This window comes from Pogonomyrmex barbatus, unplaced genomic scaffold (assembly GCF_055798465.1).
Source record: "Pogonomyrmex barbatus isolate J1 unplaced genomic scaffold, ASM5579846v1 scaffold7, whole genome shotgun sequence".
NCBI lineage: Eukaryota > Metazoa > Arthropoda > Insecta > Hymenoptera > Formicidae > Pogonomyrmex > Pogonomyrmex barbatus.
This window is the reverse complement of record NW_028297171.1, coordinates 4400198-4413802: the sequence shown is the minus strand read 5'-3', so window position 1 is coordinate 4413802 and position 13605 is coordinate 4400198. Positions and strand designations below refer to the sequence as shown.

At 33.7% G+C, this 13605-nt stretch overlaps 5 protein-coding genes across 6 annotated transcripts; 2 read left to right on the top strand and 3 right to left on the bottom strand.

The window, feature by feature from the left end:
• The first annotated feature begins 451 nt into the window (after window positions 1–451).
• On the top strand, window positions 452–3796 carry LOC105423770 (coiled-coil domain-containing protein 22 homolog). The gene is made up of 8 exons (XM_011633678.3): window positions 452–728; window positions 934–1105; window positions 1194–1494; window positions 1592–1836; window positions 1966–2382; window positions 2463–2903; window positions 3014–3200; window positions 3306–3796. The coding sequence occupies exons 1-7, from the start codon at window positions 679–681 to the stop codon at window positions 3131–3133; spliced, it is 1746 nt and encodes a 581-aa protein (XP_011631980.2). The 5' UTR covers window positions 452–678; the 3' UTR covers window positions 3134–3200; window positions 3306–3796.
• LOC105423769 (uncharacterized) lies at window positions 3684–5544 on the bottom strand. The gene is made up of 2 exons (XM_011633677.3): window positions 4247–5544; window positions 3684–4170 (listed from the first exon to the last, which is right to left on the bottom strand). Exons 1-2 carry the CDS (start codon window positions 5315–5317, stop codon window positions 3874–3876), a joined length of 1368 nt encoding a protein of 455 aa, XP_011631979.2. The 5' UTR covers window positions 5318–5544; the 3' UTR covers window positions 3684–3873.
• Window positions 5545–5872: 328 nt separating this feature from the next.
• LOC105423768 (uncharacterized) lies at window positions 5873–7131 on the top strand. The gene is made up of 3 exons (XM_011633676.3): window positions 5873–6525; window positions 6590–6704; window positions 6767–7131. Exons 1-3 carry the CDS (start codon window positions 6086–6088, stop codon window positions 7055–7057), a joined length of 846 nt encoding a protein of 281 aa, XP_011631978.2. The 5' UTR covers window positions 5873–6085; the 3' UTR covers window positions 7058–7131.
• Window positions 7132–7212: 81 nt separating this feature from the next.
• On the bottom strand, window positions 7213–10187 carry LOC105423767 (bleomycin hydrolase). Of its 2 annotated transcripts, none has more exons than XM_011633674.3 (4): window positions 9916–10187; window positions 9180–9490; window positions 8262–9089; window positions 7213–8176 (listed from the first exon to the last, which is right to left on the bottom strand). In XM_011633674.3, exons 1-4 carry the CDS (start codon window positions 9923–9925, stop codon window positions 7961–7963), a joined length of 1365 nt encoding a protein of 454 aa, XP_011631976.1. In that variant the 5' UTR covers window positions 9926–10187; the 3' UTR covers window positions 7213–7960. The 2 variants fall into 2 exon arrangements, with proteins under 2 accessions (XP_011631976.1, XP_011631975.1); XM_011633673.3 differs by having other exon boundaries at window positions 9791–9931.
• Window positions 10188–10573: 386 nt separating this feature from the next.
• On the bottom strand, window positions 10574–13551 carry POLDIP2 (DNA polymerase delta interacting protein 2). The gene is made up of 6 exons (XM_011633672.3): window positions 13261–13551; window positions 12123–12278; window positions 11787–11880; window positions 11254–11595; window positions 10963–11168; window positions 10574–10891 (listed from the first exon to the last, which is right to left on the bottom strand). The coding sequence occupies exons 1-6, from the start codon at window positions 13350–13352 to the stop codon at window positions 10780–10782; spliced, it is 1002 nt and encodes a 333-aa protein (XP_011631974.1). The 5' UTR covers window positions 13353–13551; the 3' UTR covers window positions 10574–10779.
• Between the last annotated feature and the right edge of the window lie 54 nt (window positions 13552–13605).

The following is a 13605-nucleotide window of genomic DNA, read 5'->3' as shown; positions in this document are numbered from 1 at the left end:
AATAAATTAAGTCGAAATTGAAATAAATTTATATTGACGGAAATAAATTTTTCACTTGGTGCAAATCAATTTCTTTCTTATGATGGATTTTATATCATTTGTTGATAGAATCCGAGTTTGCATTATTTTTAATTTATAAATAAATTACAAATAGAAAAAAGATTTACATAAGAAAATCATACAACAAAAAAATGGTAGTAATTAACAGTCAGTCGCTGTTACGCTGTATGCGCAAAAATTTAATAAACATATTTATTTCATATCAAACTATAAAATATATAGTATAAATAAAATAGCAGTAAACTTTTCCATGTGATTTCACGTAAATATTCGTTGCCAAAGTCAATGAAATCGCGATTCGGCAAGCAAAATCTTTCCGAGGTTGTGCAGTCGAAAGGAACCCTGAACTTGATTGGAATCACAAATCTCTTCGATTGGCAGTACTGGAATACTGAATTTACCACTCCACTTGTCAAAACACATACGCACACACACGCTGGCATACGTACGTATACGTATATATACGCGCGAGCGGATTCATGTGTTGCGAGCACTGGCGAGTACTTGTCACGCTCGCCGGAAGGTTAGATCCCGATGATTAAATCGAGCCGGAGCTCATAAACACGCGATACGACGGGGCGGTAGCGGCGCCTTAGGATTTTCATCTTTTTACATAGGATGGAGGAAATCGACAATATAATAATTCACTCGTTGCGACAAATAGGCTGGTAAGTACCCGAGCTCGACGACTCTGCTCGTTCGCCGCTGTGTTTCTTCCGTAGGTGGGCGGTGTTTGAACGCCCTTCACAATCGGAAAGCAGATTACTTCTCTTCCAACCAGAAAGGAATTCCAGATTTAAGATACCGCAGGCTGTCTGTGATTTTTAGCAACGTTTGGTTTTCTCAATTTACAAAATAAATCTCTCTTTTCAGTGACATTGATGAGAGCATAACGAATCTAAGTGGCTTTAACACCGAATTAGTTGTGGAAGCTACTGTAAGATGCTTAGAAGCAATAAGGCCAGGCTCAGGCCTGTCCACCATACTACCTATAAATATGGCAGCGCGTTTTCGATTAGGTGCTACTCTTGCACAAACATGCACGGTAAATATCTATCATTCCAGCCTTCATTAAATTAATTTTATATCTTTATTTGCTGTCGCAAAATTCTATTGATGAATTGGAATTTTAGGAACTCGGGTACAGAGGTGACATTGGCTACCAAACATTCCTGTATAATTCAGAAGCAGATCTGCGGAGGGTGTTTATGTTTCTCATTGAAAAACTGCCAAAAGAGAGTGAGAAAACTATAAACGAATCTATCAGTAAAGTTGCTTTATTGGAGAAATCGGTAGCATCCGCGATATCCCGAGGACTCTCCATACCATGGTTGCCACATTACTGTTATAAGAAGGGATTCAGGAATAGAGGAAGAGCGAGTGTTCCTTATGTATCTGTAAATATTGAAGTACCAATAATAAATGCGGAGGATGGTAAAATGACATTAATATTACTTGAACTAGTTTTAATAAGATATCAAAAAAACTGTCGTTATGCGAATAGAGCATGATTACAGATGAATGATTACAGATTATAAAGATTACTATACGCGCTATTTACAACCAGTGCCTGAACAAATGCAAGACGTTTCATGCTTTTTACCTTCCATGATATCATATAATGCGAGGACACTTAATGCTTCTCCGATGAATATTATGGAGCGTATAGATTGGCTTAACAGCCAACAGTCTGAGAAAGCTGCTTATTCTAATGCACATAATATTGTCAAAGAGTTTAGCAAGTTTTCATTAGAGAACAAGATACAAATTTCAACGGTGAATATATAACAAATATATCATACGTTATATACGTTTTATATATATATATATATATATATATATATATATATGCACTTCAATCTATATACATATACATATATACATTTTCTTTTCTCAAATTTTTAGGAATCTCAGGTGAAATCTGAATCCGTATCGCATCCAGTGCTTCCAGATCAAGAAACATTAAAAAATGAGGCAAAACAGGAAGTCGAAATAGAAAAAATGAAAACAGAATGCGAAAGTTTTAGAATAAATATAGAAGAATTACAAAACGAGATTAAAAAATTAACCACTAGATTAGCACAAGCGATGGTAATCGGTCAGAATGAAGAAAAGGAATTAAAAATTAATGAGGAGCAAAAAAAGATCAAAGCAAAAGCATATGAATTGCTTCAAGATGGACCAGAGAATATAAAAAAATTGGAATCCGCAATTGAAGCTAGTACAAACAAATTAATTAATTTAGCAAATCAGTGGGAAAAGCATAGAGTGCCCTTAATCATGAAGTATAGGCAAGAAAGAGAGAAGCATTCCACAAAAGCTGTAAGTACGCAAAATTAGCAAATTGTAAAGTAGCAAAGAAATGCTATTTATAGTTTATAAATGTTTATATTTTTACACAGAATGCGAGTCAAAAAAAACTAGACGAGATAAAATTGTTAAAAGAGAAAGAGAAAGAACTTCAGGAAGAATGTCGGAATAAAGATCAACAGTATTCACAACTGATCGCGGAAGTTCAGAAACTTCCAAAGGAAGTGAATAGATCCGCATATACTCAACGAATTTTAGAAATAATAAATAATGTTAGAAAACAGAGAGATGAAATAAGTAAAGTTCTAGCGGACACTCGTGAAATTCAAAAAGAAATCAATACGCTTACCGGGAGATTAGAGAGATCCTTTACTGTCGTAGATGAATTAATATTCAGAGACGCGAGAACAAATGAAGCTTCGAGGAAAGCTTACAAATTATTAGCGACATTACATTCGGACTGCAATGAACTTGTGAGTTTAGTCGAGGAAACTGGTGCGACAATACGAGAAATTAGAGATTTGGAAGAACAGGTAAGATATTAGCGCTAGTAGAATTTAAAAAAAATAAATAAATTTATGTAATACAGAAAACTAATATTTTCTTATATAATATTCATTTATATATAAAAAAATCTATCCAGATCGATTCTGAGTCCGCTAAAAATGTCGGTGCTAATTTGGAAAGGATAACTGCCGATTTGAAACAAATGAAACAAGAAACCGCCGCATTGACTGCACAATTACAGAGTAAAGCCTCGTGATTATTATATACAGTGTTGTGCGATTATGCGAATTGTAAGCTCAGGACCAGATGAGAATCTAATACAGGTATAAAACTCATTTTTCATAATAATTTATATATAATAATACTGGAATAATGTAATTTAAATTCTCTATAGTTACATAAATTACAGATATTTTGCTATTTTACAGAATATAAACGAATATCGAATGCATCAAAGACCAAACATTTTTTAGCTGTACAGCTGGCAAAATATAATGCGATATTGCCCACGAGAGTCTCCATGAATCTACTAAGTTGGCTGCTAAAAAAATGTGCCTTGGCCTGAAGTCGTCAGGCATTAGGCTTCTATTAGCCTCGGGCCAAGTGTATAATAAAAACACGCTGTTAACATCAATGCTCAAAGAGACATTATTTGTTATAAAGCCTAATAATTTTTTAGCATCGAGTTTGACTTTCGTATTTCTCGCAACTTGAAGATATGATCTGACTTACGGCTGTAAATAAGATAACTGCTAAAACGTCACTTTCGAGCAAAGAATGTGTACAAAATATAGAATGTGTGCGAATAACGATAACATCAACTTTTAATATTTTATACATATTCTCCTTAAAAATTATTTTTATAAGTTATGTGAGAGACACATATATATCATAATATCAAAGTATAATGAAATAACAATTCAGTTGATTTTTTTTGTTCTAATCCTGTATGCATAATATACTTGTCCTATCTCTTTATTTTTTACATTTTATTTTTTATGTTTTATTTTTAATTTCTGGTGGTACATAAGATTCAGTAGCAACCAATTGTCTTAATTTCTTTGCACTTTTAGGCATGGCACGAATACGTTCATCTTCTTTACGTTCTTTTTCTTCTATTTTTTCTATCTTCAATTCAATTTCTTCCTCTTTGTCGAAGAAAGTCAAAAGTTGTTCTTTTTCTTCTAAATCCTTCTTTATTTGTTCTATCTTCTTAATTCTTCTTTCTTTATCTATTTCTTTCATTTGTGTTTCTAGTATTGAAACTCTCACACGTTCCCAGTCAAGATAAGCCTGAAAATCCAGAGAGTTTAATGTTTTACAATTTATTAGGTATGGAGTACTCAGATATAAACATTTTTTTTATTACCTGACATTGTTTAGAAATATCCTTATCAGTTTCTTCATTTACAGTTGTTTTAATAAGATTTTCTATCGCTTCACTTAAACTTTCTTTAAGATTTTGTTTTTCCTTCAACGCAGACAATTGAATTTCTACAAGTTTAAATTTTTCAGCATCTTGATCTTGAAGATTACTGTTGTCTTTTGATATTAACTCAAATACTTCATTATAAACTATTTTGTTTTGCACTGTTTCTAACCATTGTTTTATTAAATTTAATGCATCGTCATACTTCTTATACAATATCAAACCTCTCAACTGACATGTTCTTCCTACAGCATCTGCCCTATGCTTTCCCTGAAAACTTAGAGTCTTGCCAATGAGATCTCTAGGATCAGTAAGATCAAAATGATCATCAAAGAACGGATTTCTTAAATATTTTACACGTATCTTTACTTCCTCCTTGGAAGTATCTACTGGAATCTCAGGTTTCTTCCAATCATCAGGATTTTCCAAATATTTATGACATGCATATAAGCATAATGCATTGGTAATAGGGTGATCTGAATCTTCCTGCAGCATAACCAAGGTTGCCACTCTAGCGGCAGAGGCGTAATCCTTCTTCTTTATAAAATGATCCATGAGCATGTTGTAATCAAAATGATCAGGAAAGACACCATAGTTGAGCCTATCACTTAGCACCTCGTGCAATTCCTGAATGTAATCATGTTGCAAGAGATATCGTATTACGGCGTGGTGTGTGGAATCAAGCATGTTCGTCGTTTCCACGGATCGCCTGAAGTTGTATAGAATTTTTATCACTTCGTCGACGTATGTATCGTCGGTGACGCTATTGACGAAGATGTCAACGTCGACGGCGCTCACTTTGCCCACGTTGTTATACTTTTGCTCCAATTCAAGATACATCGTCGTCGGGTCGATCTTTTGCAGCAGCGGCGACTCCAATCTGCGATTCCACGCTTCCTCGCAGCGATACGCCTCCGATAAGAATAATCTTCTCTGCACTTGCATTGCAAAATTCTCAGATCTACGACGGAGCCGATCGAGCCTGTGACTAAGTCTGAGCAGTTTCAGCATTTTGTATTATTAAATTATTAAATTATCTTTCGTTTTAAGTGATCACATAACCTCCGTGTACACCGGGTGACAATAAATAACCTCTTTTTGTCTCAGAATCTTCGTTCTTAAAATATTATGTTCCCGCGACAGATTATATTGCCAAACTTACTTATCAGTATAGCCAATAGAAAATTTTTTGGAACTAGAATGAATTCCAATCGGAATTGTTTTCCAGTTTTTCTTCTCGATTCCATCGTCTTTTCATTCACTATTCATTTCTATCAATGTAGATTAACCTTTAATCTCGGTTTCCAAGATGATGATTATTATTTGCTGAAATTCTCTTTCGATCTCGACTCTACTTTATTATTATTCTATAAATATATATAATTTTTAGTAAATTTCATGATATAATAATATAATATAATAATATTTCATGATATAATTTCATGATATGATAATATTTTTAAAAATCTCAATAGTATTTTTTAACTTTCCTTATATTTCATTGTATTACGTATAATCTGATTTCTCCAATACGATCGATCAAAGAAAAAGAACAAACCTTAGATAACAGCTGACTAGGGAAATCCGATGTTTACGTTCGAGAATGATTTTTCGTGCATGACGCACAGAGCATCAAATATTATTATATGCTATTCAAAACGTGACTGGGCAATGAAATTTAGACGTTGGAATTTAGATCTATTTGGAAAACTCGATTTTAGATGATCTATAAACCGAGAATCTTCAATTAACTGTGAAGCTCTCGGTGCATTAACATCGATGGATTTTGCCGACGAACATGAGTGTCATGCGGAATCTAATGCAGTAACGATGCAAAATATTCTGGCATTTCATAAATTCAGACGAGAAATATCTAACGGCGTGCTATTAATTGTACATAGAGGAGATATAATTTTCGACTATGTTATCGTCAAAACGTGCGGCGTATATAGATATTCCGAATTCAAGCAAATTTTGTCTGATCATTGTGAAAATGAATATAAATACAAACAGTACACCTGGCTGTGCAAAAAAGGACTTAATTCATATCTCGTCTCAGCATACATTACAATGCTAATAAAGTCATATGTTTATCGTAGGAGCGCTATGAAAATGTTGCTACATTTTCAAATTACATGGAATTTATATGATGTAGAAAATTTGCAAATAATATTTATAAGATTGAGAACGCCAAGAAAGCAATTCCTCGATTACAAATGGTAAGCTCATGGTGACACAACGTAATTTAAACTATTATAGTCTTTCTCACTTGTTGCTTTCTAGGAACGAAAAATTAATGCAAATAGTTGTAGAAAGACAAGAAGCTGATCATGCTATGTCTTGGTTGTCCACGCTTGGAGGAGCCTTTTCTGCATTAGGAGAAGAATTTGAACATTGTGTAAGTTATTATTGTTATATTATACAATATGTTTTTATTAATCCAATGTATCTTGTGCACAGGCTAAAATGGCAGGTCAAATCTCAGTGAAGCAATTTGAATTAGCATTGCGTCTTGACAATCCTCTCCTTGTTGCCCGTTGCAAACTATATGCTGCTTTAAGCTTGATCCAATGTGGTCAATTTATTGCACCAAAGTATATGATACAAAGAATCTACAAATTTGCAATTAAAGAAAAAGATGTGCGTCTCCAGAACATGTGTCGGGGTGTATGGGCAAAATTGCAATACAATTACAAACAGCGAAAGAGATCTTTATCATTTAAAACTTTGCATATAACTTCAAAAACTTAGGAAATACTAGGCATTTTTGTAAACATGTTGACAATATATTATTTTAAATATACAACCTCCTAGAGTTTCTCGAACATTATTTTTTTTATTTATTGAATTTTGCATTTGAAGCTCATATTTACGCGAAAAATAGGCTATAATAAATTCAAGACAACTTATTGAGCAAAAATTTTTAATCATATCGGCAAGTCTTTATTAAATTTTACATATCTATTTATATATTTATATTTATATATATATATACTCTCTTTTTCTATTGCTTTATCTTGTAATGTGTACGAATTTAAAATTAATATGCAGAAATACGAGTGTCTCTATGCTATATCGTACATTGCTGCACTTACTTAACAAAAAAATTTATTAAATCGCAGGTATGCAATACGACGGAAATTTTCTTTCGCACTATTTTTGTTTGTATGAGATGCGATTTATTGCGCGTGTTAAATCAAGTATTGAAACCAATTTCATTTAATTGTCTAATGGTAGATTATGTTTAAAATCGATACATTACTAAGATAAAATATGTAATGCAACGTAATATTCTTCATAATTTTCATTAACACATTGCATAAACAATCAGAAATTGTGGTTCTTTTTTTATGCACGCGTAAAACAATATTTATTTTGTGATTTCATATATGGTAACTTATACATTCAGTCTTGATGATTGAACTAAACATTGCCCTCGTATACTGTAATAAACAAAAACGGACTTATAATTCATACGAACGACAAAGCCACTTATCAATACTGCTGCATTCTTTTGTATAAGGTATAAAATATTGGTATTTTGTACAATCACTGCCCCCAGAATTTTTAAATATTTCATTTCTCATGTGTTATACTTGAAATCTTCCTTCTGTAAAGTAAAACGGCTTGCCATTTAGTTAAATCACTTTAACATCAATGAGCGAGCGTGCCCATGGGATCCCAGGCGGGTAAAACGATGGGTTCCTGGTTGAATACAGCCATCACATCCGCAGGTACATATTTTTTATCTACGACTGCTTCAAAGACGAAATCGGCGAACCATTCAGTGGACACAACCTGGTAACCCTTCTGTCCGTGATCCTCGCCCCATGAATTCTCTATCCGGAATTTCTTTATCTTACCTTCTCGCTGAAATAGAATATTTAAACATTAGATATAAATAAATATTATTGCTTTAAATGTTTTATTATATACTACTTGTAATATTACTTACGTCTATTGAAACAGCTGTAAAAGCCATTGCGTGTACCATCATAGAATCTCCATAAAGCAATCTATCAGCCTTGGAAAGCCCGATATGAATATCAGTGCCAAACATCAGTTCAAAATTGTAAGCTTTAATATCATGAATACCGTGCTTATCTATTAATCTTTTGTTAACATCGCAACCGAACCAAACAGGTTCGTTATCTTTGATACTTTCGGCACACAGTTTCATTAGCAATTCCACCGGCTGATTATTGTAGCGGGTAGTTTTTCCACCCACAACATTTCCTAGACAATCCACAGTATATAACTTTCCATAAGGATTACCTGGTCGAGGATCGGTTACCAAGCATACTTTATCATTCACATTGTAATATGGTTTCACATAGTTCTCATAAAACTCTAGTGGCGTAATCGGCCCTACGCAGTTGTAACTCTTCAATTTGTCATAGTACTCCCATGTAATTTTCTCAGAGGGTACACCCAAACAGATACCAATTATTCGATAAATCACCGTCATCTGCTCACTTATTCGTGTCTTCAACTCCTCGTCGGACGCGCTGTTATCAATCATGTCCCGTAAAGCTTTGGCATATTCTCTCAGCTTACTCTTTAACAGACTGTTCATACGAACGCTAGACTCGCAGCTATATGATTCTGGGAAACATGTCTTTGGCACAACGCCATGTCTGGTTATCAGATTTACAATCATGTCCCATTGTCCACCATCACAAGTAGGATCAGATAATAAGAAATTGACCAAACGGCCTTCAACTGGCTCACCACGTTTTGCAGTGCTTACAATGTTATGCAGAAAATAATTGCAACGTTCTACCTATAAGAGAAATACAGCTGGCTGATGATATTGGAATATATATGAGATGAAACAAAATTGCACAATATTTGAAAAACAACATATACGAACCTTATCCCAGAAAAACAAATAAGCCTGACTAAATTCGAACTCATCTAAATTATGCTGTTTCATGAAATTGGTTCTCATGACGTTTAAGATAGCAAACAGCCAGCATCTGCCAGAATTTTTCTGATTAGTCACTGGTTTACCTTCGGTCTCGATTTTATGGGTGAAAACATGATGAGTCTCCTCCAGGATTTTCCTCGAGGCGCACGCCTCGATGGGATTCGTTTTCGTACAAACATTCTGCGCTAATACGTTGCGATCGTCGGCATAAAATTTCGCACGCAGCTGATCGAGAACATCGGGAGTTAACGAGCCTGTTCAAGAAAGAAAGAAGAGAAACGTTCGGTTAGTAAAATTCCGTCTTATTTATGTATCTCGATCTCGCATTGTCGATCGCGTATTACGGCGGACAAAAAAATGCGCTATCATCGTCGTCGAGTAAACATTCGTATTTAAAACGAAGATATCGCGAGCTGATAAACAAGAATTTCGCGAATTGTCGGTTTCAAGTTATTAATAACGTTATAACGTTAATAATGCCCGAGGGTGTGGCTTGTATCCCGAGGGGAAAAAAAAATCGAGCATATTCGAAAAGGTTAAGGTTGGTCAGTTACATCCTCGCGTATCGATTCTCGCGTCTAATCCGGAATCTCCTTTCGCGCCGACAAGCGTTTCCACACGCCGAGCGTTTTCCATGGACACAGATCCTCTTTTTCTAATCTTGGCGGATGTGACTTACAGACGACCATTGTAACGAACAGCGAAGAACAGCCAGACGACGCCAAAAACAGCCAACAGAAGTCGAATATATCGCACTGCGGTCCAACTACGTTCGAACTGCAGGTCGGCTGGCTGCGTTTATGGAAACGGCGCACCTCGGCTTTTATCCCGTGATCGATAGACAAAGCAAGATCTATGTCGCTCTATCTCGCTCGCTCCCTCTCCTTTGTGCTTCGCGCCGGGTGACCGAGACCACACGCACCCGTATGATTTTTTTCTGTTCCAGGGACTCTCTGATTACGTAACTTTTTCTGGACTGATCAGCGCAACTTCCGACATGCCTGTGGGATATTTTTAAAAAGAGAGAGAGAGAGAGAGAGAGAACCGCGAGAAAATTATATAAAATTATAAATATAGAAAATGATCTCTCTTGTGCATACTTCATCAATCTTAAATACATACTCTGATTTTTTTTTATATTTATTTAACACGCGTGCGATGTTTTAATATTTCCAATCTTTTTCAAGAATTAATTTTACACAAGAAATTAAAAAACTCATTAATCATTTATCCTCTATTTTTATTTTTATTTAATAAGTGTATAATTTTTTTACATTTACAAATTTTCATTAAAAATAATTGGATCAGGAAATAAATAATTAGAGAATAATGTATGCTTCTTTGCATAAAAGATTATAATAGATTTTTAGGAGAAAATATGTACATTACAATTTTGTTGAAACTATCTGGGAAATTAGTTTTCTCAAAAGTTATCACAAAATTTCACGCTTAATCAATTGTACTTGAAACTATATTATCAATAATTGTTACATATTTAACTAACTAAGCAGCGCTTAAAATTATCACTCCGATCTTTGCAAACTCAGATTTCTACATTGGGTGTCGATGGATATTCTGCTTTCGAATCTAAAGAAAACGGTGGTATTCTGCAATCGAAAGCATATCCATCTTCCCTTTCCATCCTGAACGTTCCCCTGTAAACAATTATTGAACAAGACAATCTGAAATTTTTCTCATTGATAAGAAATTAAGTGAATATACTTACCACATATGACCACTAGGAGTTTGCAAGCTTACGTGACTACTATATTGAAAAGCGGGTAAAGCTTTCGATAAGACAGGTTCCTGGCCCACTACGCCTCTTCCTCTAACAGTTTCCAATGTACCTGACAAGCTGAATATTCTCCATTGTCTTTCGCGCAATTGCACACTCAATTCACCTAAGTTTTCTAATCGGACACAATAACGCCACTGTAAAGCAGAAAACATGATTAAAAATTAATGCGTTCTTTTTTTCCCTAAGTAAAATACGACATTTGGCTTCTCACCAACTCACCCAATAGACAGACGTGGTCTGGCTTTCTCTACAACCCATATAGAACGGTATAACAGTAATGCGAATGTTCTCGGTCGTTTCTCTATGTACATCCGACAATTCAAGCCAAGGATGATTCTTCTTCTGCCATGTTCGGAGAGTTTCTTGCGCCACAAAGCAGGGTTCTTTACCTGGATGATAAGTCAGAAATTTATCGAACAATTCGTGTTGCAATGCTGCTTTCTCATTTGTAGTATACGGCAATACATCCTCGTGAGCGACATAATCTAATCCTGGAATAGCATATAAGCTGCGACTGCTCTCATGATTGCCCAGAAAAGTAACCGCTTCTGTTTGAGCACGCTGCAAATAGAATATAGCAAAATTATATGCATGTTTCCATTTTTTTTTTTATATAATCACTATAAGATTGTTTCATAAGTTGCATTCTAATGTTTACTGCTGTATTAAACTGCAGTATTAAAAATCTGATATATGTACTACATTTTTAGTACTAACAGTAAATATCGAAATACAACTTTAATATTGCTTACAATGTAAGGACAATCACGTTGATCAATCAAAACTTGATAGAATGTATGTGTTTCTTCTTTCTCGTCAACGTTATTAAAATTGTTATTATCCTTTCTATAATTAAATATGCATTATTATCTGTATAATATTTAATATATATATTTATATATATTATATAAATATATTAAATATATATAAATATATATTTAATATATATATTATATATATATATATATATTATATATATTATATATATATTATATATATTATATATATATTATATATATTATATATATATAATATATATTTAATATATATATATTTATATATATTTAATTATATATAAATAAACGTACTCATCCTTCTTATTAGATATATCTCTGTCATACACTCTTGCTAGCCAAGGGAATAGAATCACACCTCGATAACCAAAGACTCTGTGCAAAATCAATTGACCTGTTTCGTATTTTCCTTGTAACTTTGGTCTTTCCAGTTTGCCAACTTCTGCTAATCTGCAGAGACATTTATTGCAAATATTATTACCTAATGAAGCATTGTTTTTATAAATGTTATTTTTACAACATATTTGTAATTTACACAAAATAGTAAATTATACTAGGCTATTATGCAATTTATAAAAATAGATTTAGTCCAAATTAGCAAGAACATAATCACAAAGATATATGAGCAAATATAACAAATTATGCATCTCTAATAAACTAATAAGCAATAGAAATATCATATTCATATTCATTGACATAGATCAATCTCATTTTCATTCATTGAAGAAAGTTTGTTTATTAATCTGAGAATAGTCATCTCATTTTTTTTTGCATAAATGGTCACCTGGGGTGTTTTTTATATCCCAGTTAAGTAAAGTCATTGTTATTTATTACATATTGTAAATTATTGATTGTTCTATAATTTATTAATATCTAAGGATATTATGGATATAAGTTTAATCAACACTTTTTGAAAAAAGAAAAGAGAAACCAAGAAAATAATAAATGAAAGAAGGACATTAATTAACTGTGATGTTTCATTTTTTCCACACTGGGGTATAGAAAATACCTCAGGTGATTATTTTCGGATTAATGTTATTTGTGTCTTTTATGTCTATTTTTACCAATGTAGATCAATTTTAATCTTAGTTTAATTTACTCATTTTTTTTTCTTTTAGATCTAAAAAAAGATAGAAATTAAGTTGACCAAAGATTAATGTTAATCTACGGTATAAAGAAAAAAATAGATGTTTCATGTAACAACGCAAATTATTTGAATTATAGCAATAGCAAAGTAATGGTAGGAATCCTTCGTCGCCAAAACAATAATGCTGCGCACAAACAAAATGAGGAGAAATTATTGTACGGAAATCAATATAACAGTGACATTTCGCTAAAAAATAAAGTCCTTTTTTGATTGCAGTTAATCATAAAGCGGGAATACTTGGTGTATAAAGTGCTTGCAGTTAATTCTCGTTTGCTTCGCACGCACCTGATATTCCGCACGTGTTGCAGGCGTGTTGCGGGAGCCTTTAGAAGCGATCGTTTCAAGTTGCAGGCAATGAGATTCCGTACAAGTTCCATGGTTACTCGAGAATTAATCGCCGATGCCAGATACCAGACACAAGCTGGAAGGATTCACATCGCAGAACGAAAAATCGCGGTCAACCGTCGCTGCCGTGTTGACATGCTACTGACTTTTACGGATCATTTTCAGAATATACCGGAGGTTATACTGTTTATATCGCCAACTAGTTAATGATAAGAGAGGGGAAACAGTGGGAGCAATTGAAAAGATTAGGTATGATTTCAGGGAGAAAGGAGACTACATATCGAA

Bases quoted from the DNA above. Each gene is read 5' to 3' on its own strand.
- LOC105423770 (XM_011633678.3), top strand. From the start codon at position 679: ATGGAGGAAATCGACAATATAATAATTCACTCGTTGCGACAAATAGGC. The intron at 729-933 runs GTAAGTACCCGA...CTCTCTTTTCAG, and splicing joins TCGTTGCGACAAATAGGCTG to TGACATTGATGAGAGCATAA. The intron at 2,904-3,013 runs GTAAGATATTAG...AAATCTATCCAG, and splicing joins TTAGAGATTTGGAAGAACAG to ATCGATTCTGAGTCCGCTAA.
- LOC105423769 (XM_011633677.3), bottom strand. From the start codon at position 5,317: ATGCTGAAACTGCTCAGACTTAGTCACAGGCTCGATCGGCTCCGTCGT. The intron at 4,171-4,246 runs GTAATAAAAAAA...CTGGATTTTCAG, and splicing joins ATATTTCTAAACAATGTCAG to GCTTATCTTGACTGGGAACG.
- LOC105423768 (XM_011633676.3), top strand. From the start codon at position 6,086: ATGGATTTTGCCGACGAACATGAGTGTCATGCGGAATCTAATGCAGTA. The intron at 6,526-6,589 runs GTAAGCTCATGG...GTTGCTTTCTAG, and splicing joins CAATTCCTCGATTACAAATG to GAACGAAAAATTAATGCAAA. The intron at 6,705-6,766 runs GTAAGTTATTAT...TCTTGTGCACAG, and splicing joins GAGAAGAATTTGAACATTGT to GCTAAAATGGCAGGTCAAAT.
- LOC105423767 (XM_011633673.3), bottom strand. From the start codon at position 9,872: ATGGAAAACGCTCGGCGTGTGGAAACGCTTGTCGGCGCGAAAGGAGAT. The intron at 9,491-9,790 runs GTAACTGACCAA...TTTCTTGAACAG, and splicing joins GAGAATCGATACGCGAGGAT to GCTCGTTAACTCCCGATGTT. The intron at 9,090-9,179 runs GTTCGTATATGT...TTTCTCTTATAG, and splicing joins ATTTGTTTTTCTGGGATAAG to GTAGAACGTTGCAATTATTT.
- POLDIP2 (XM_011633672.3), bottom strand. From the start codon at position 13,352: ATGGAACTTGTACGGAATCTCATTGCCTGCAACTTGAAACGATCGCTT. The intron at 12,279-13,260 runs GTGCGTGCGAAG...ATGTCTCTGCAG, and splicing joins CAACACGTGCGGAATATCAG to ATTAGCAGAAGTTGGCAAAC. The intron at 11,596-11,786 runs GTAAGCAATATT...TTCTATTTGCAG, and splicing joins AACGTGATTGTCCTTACATT to CGTGCTCAAACAGAAGCGGT.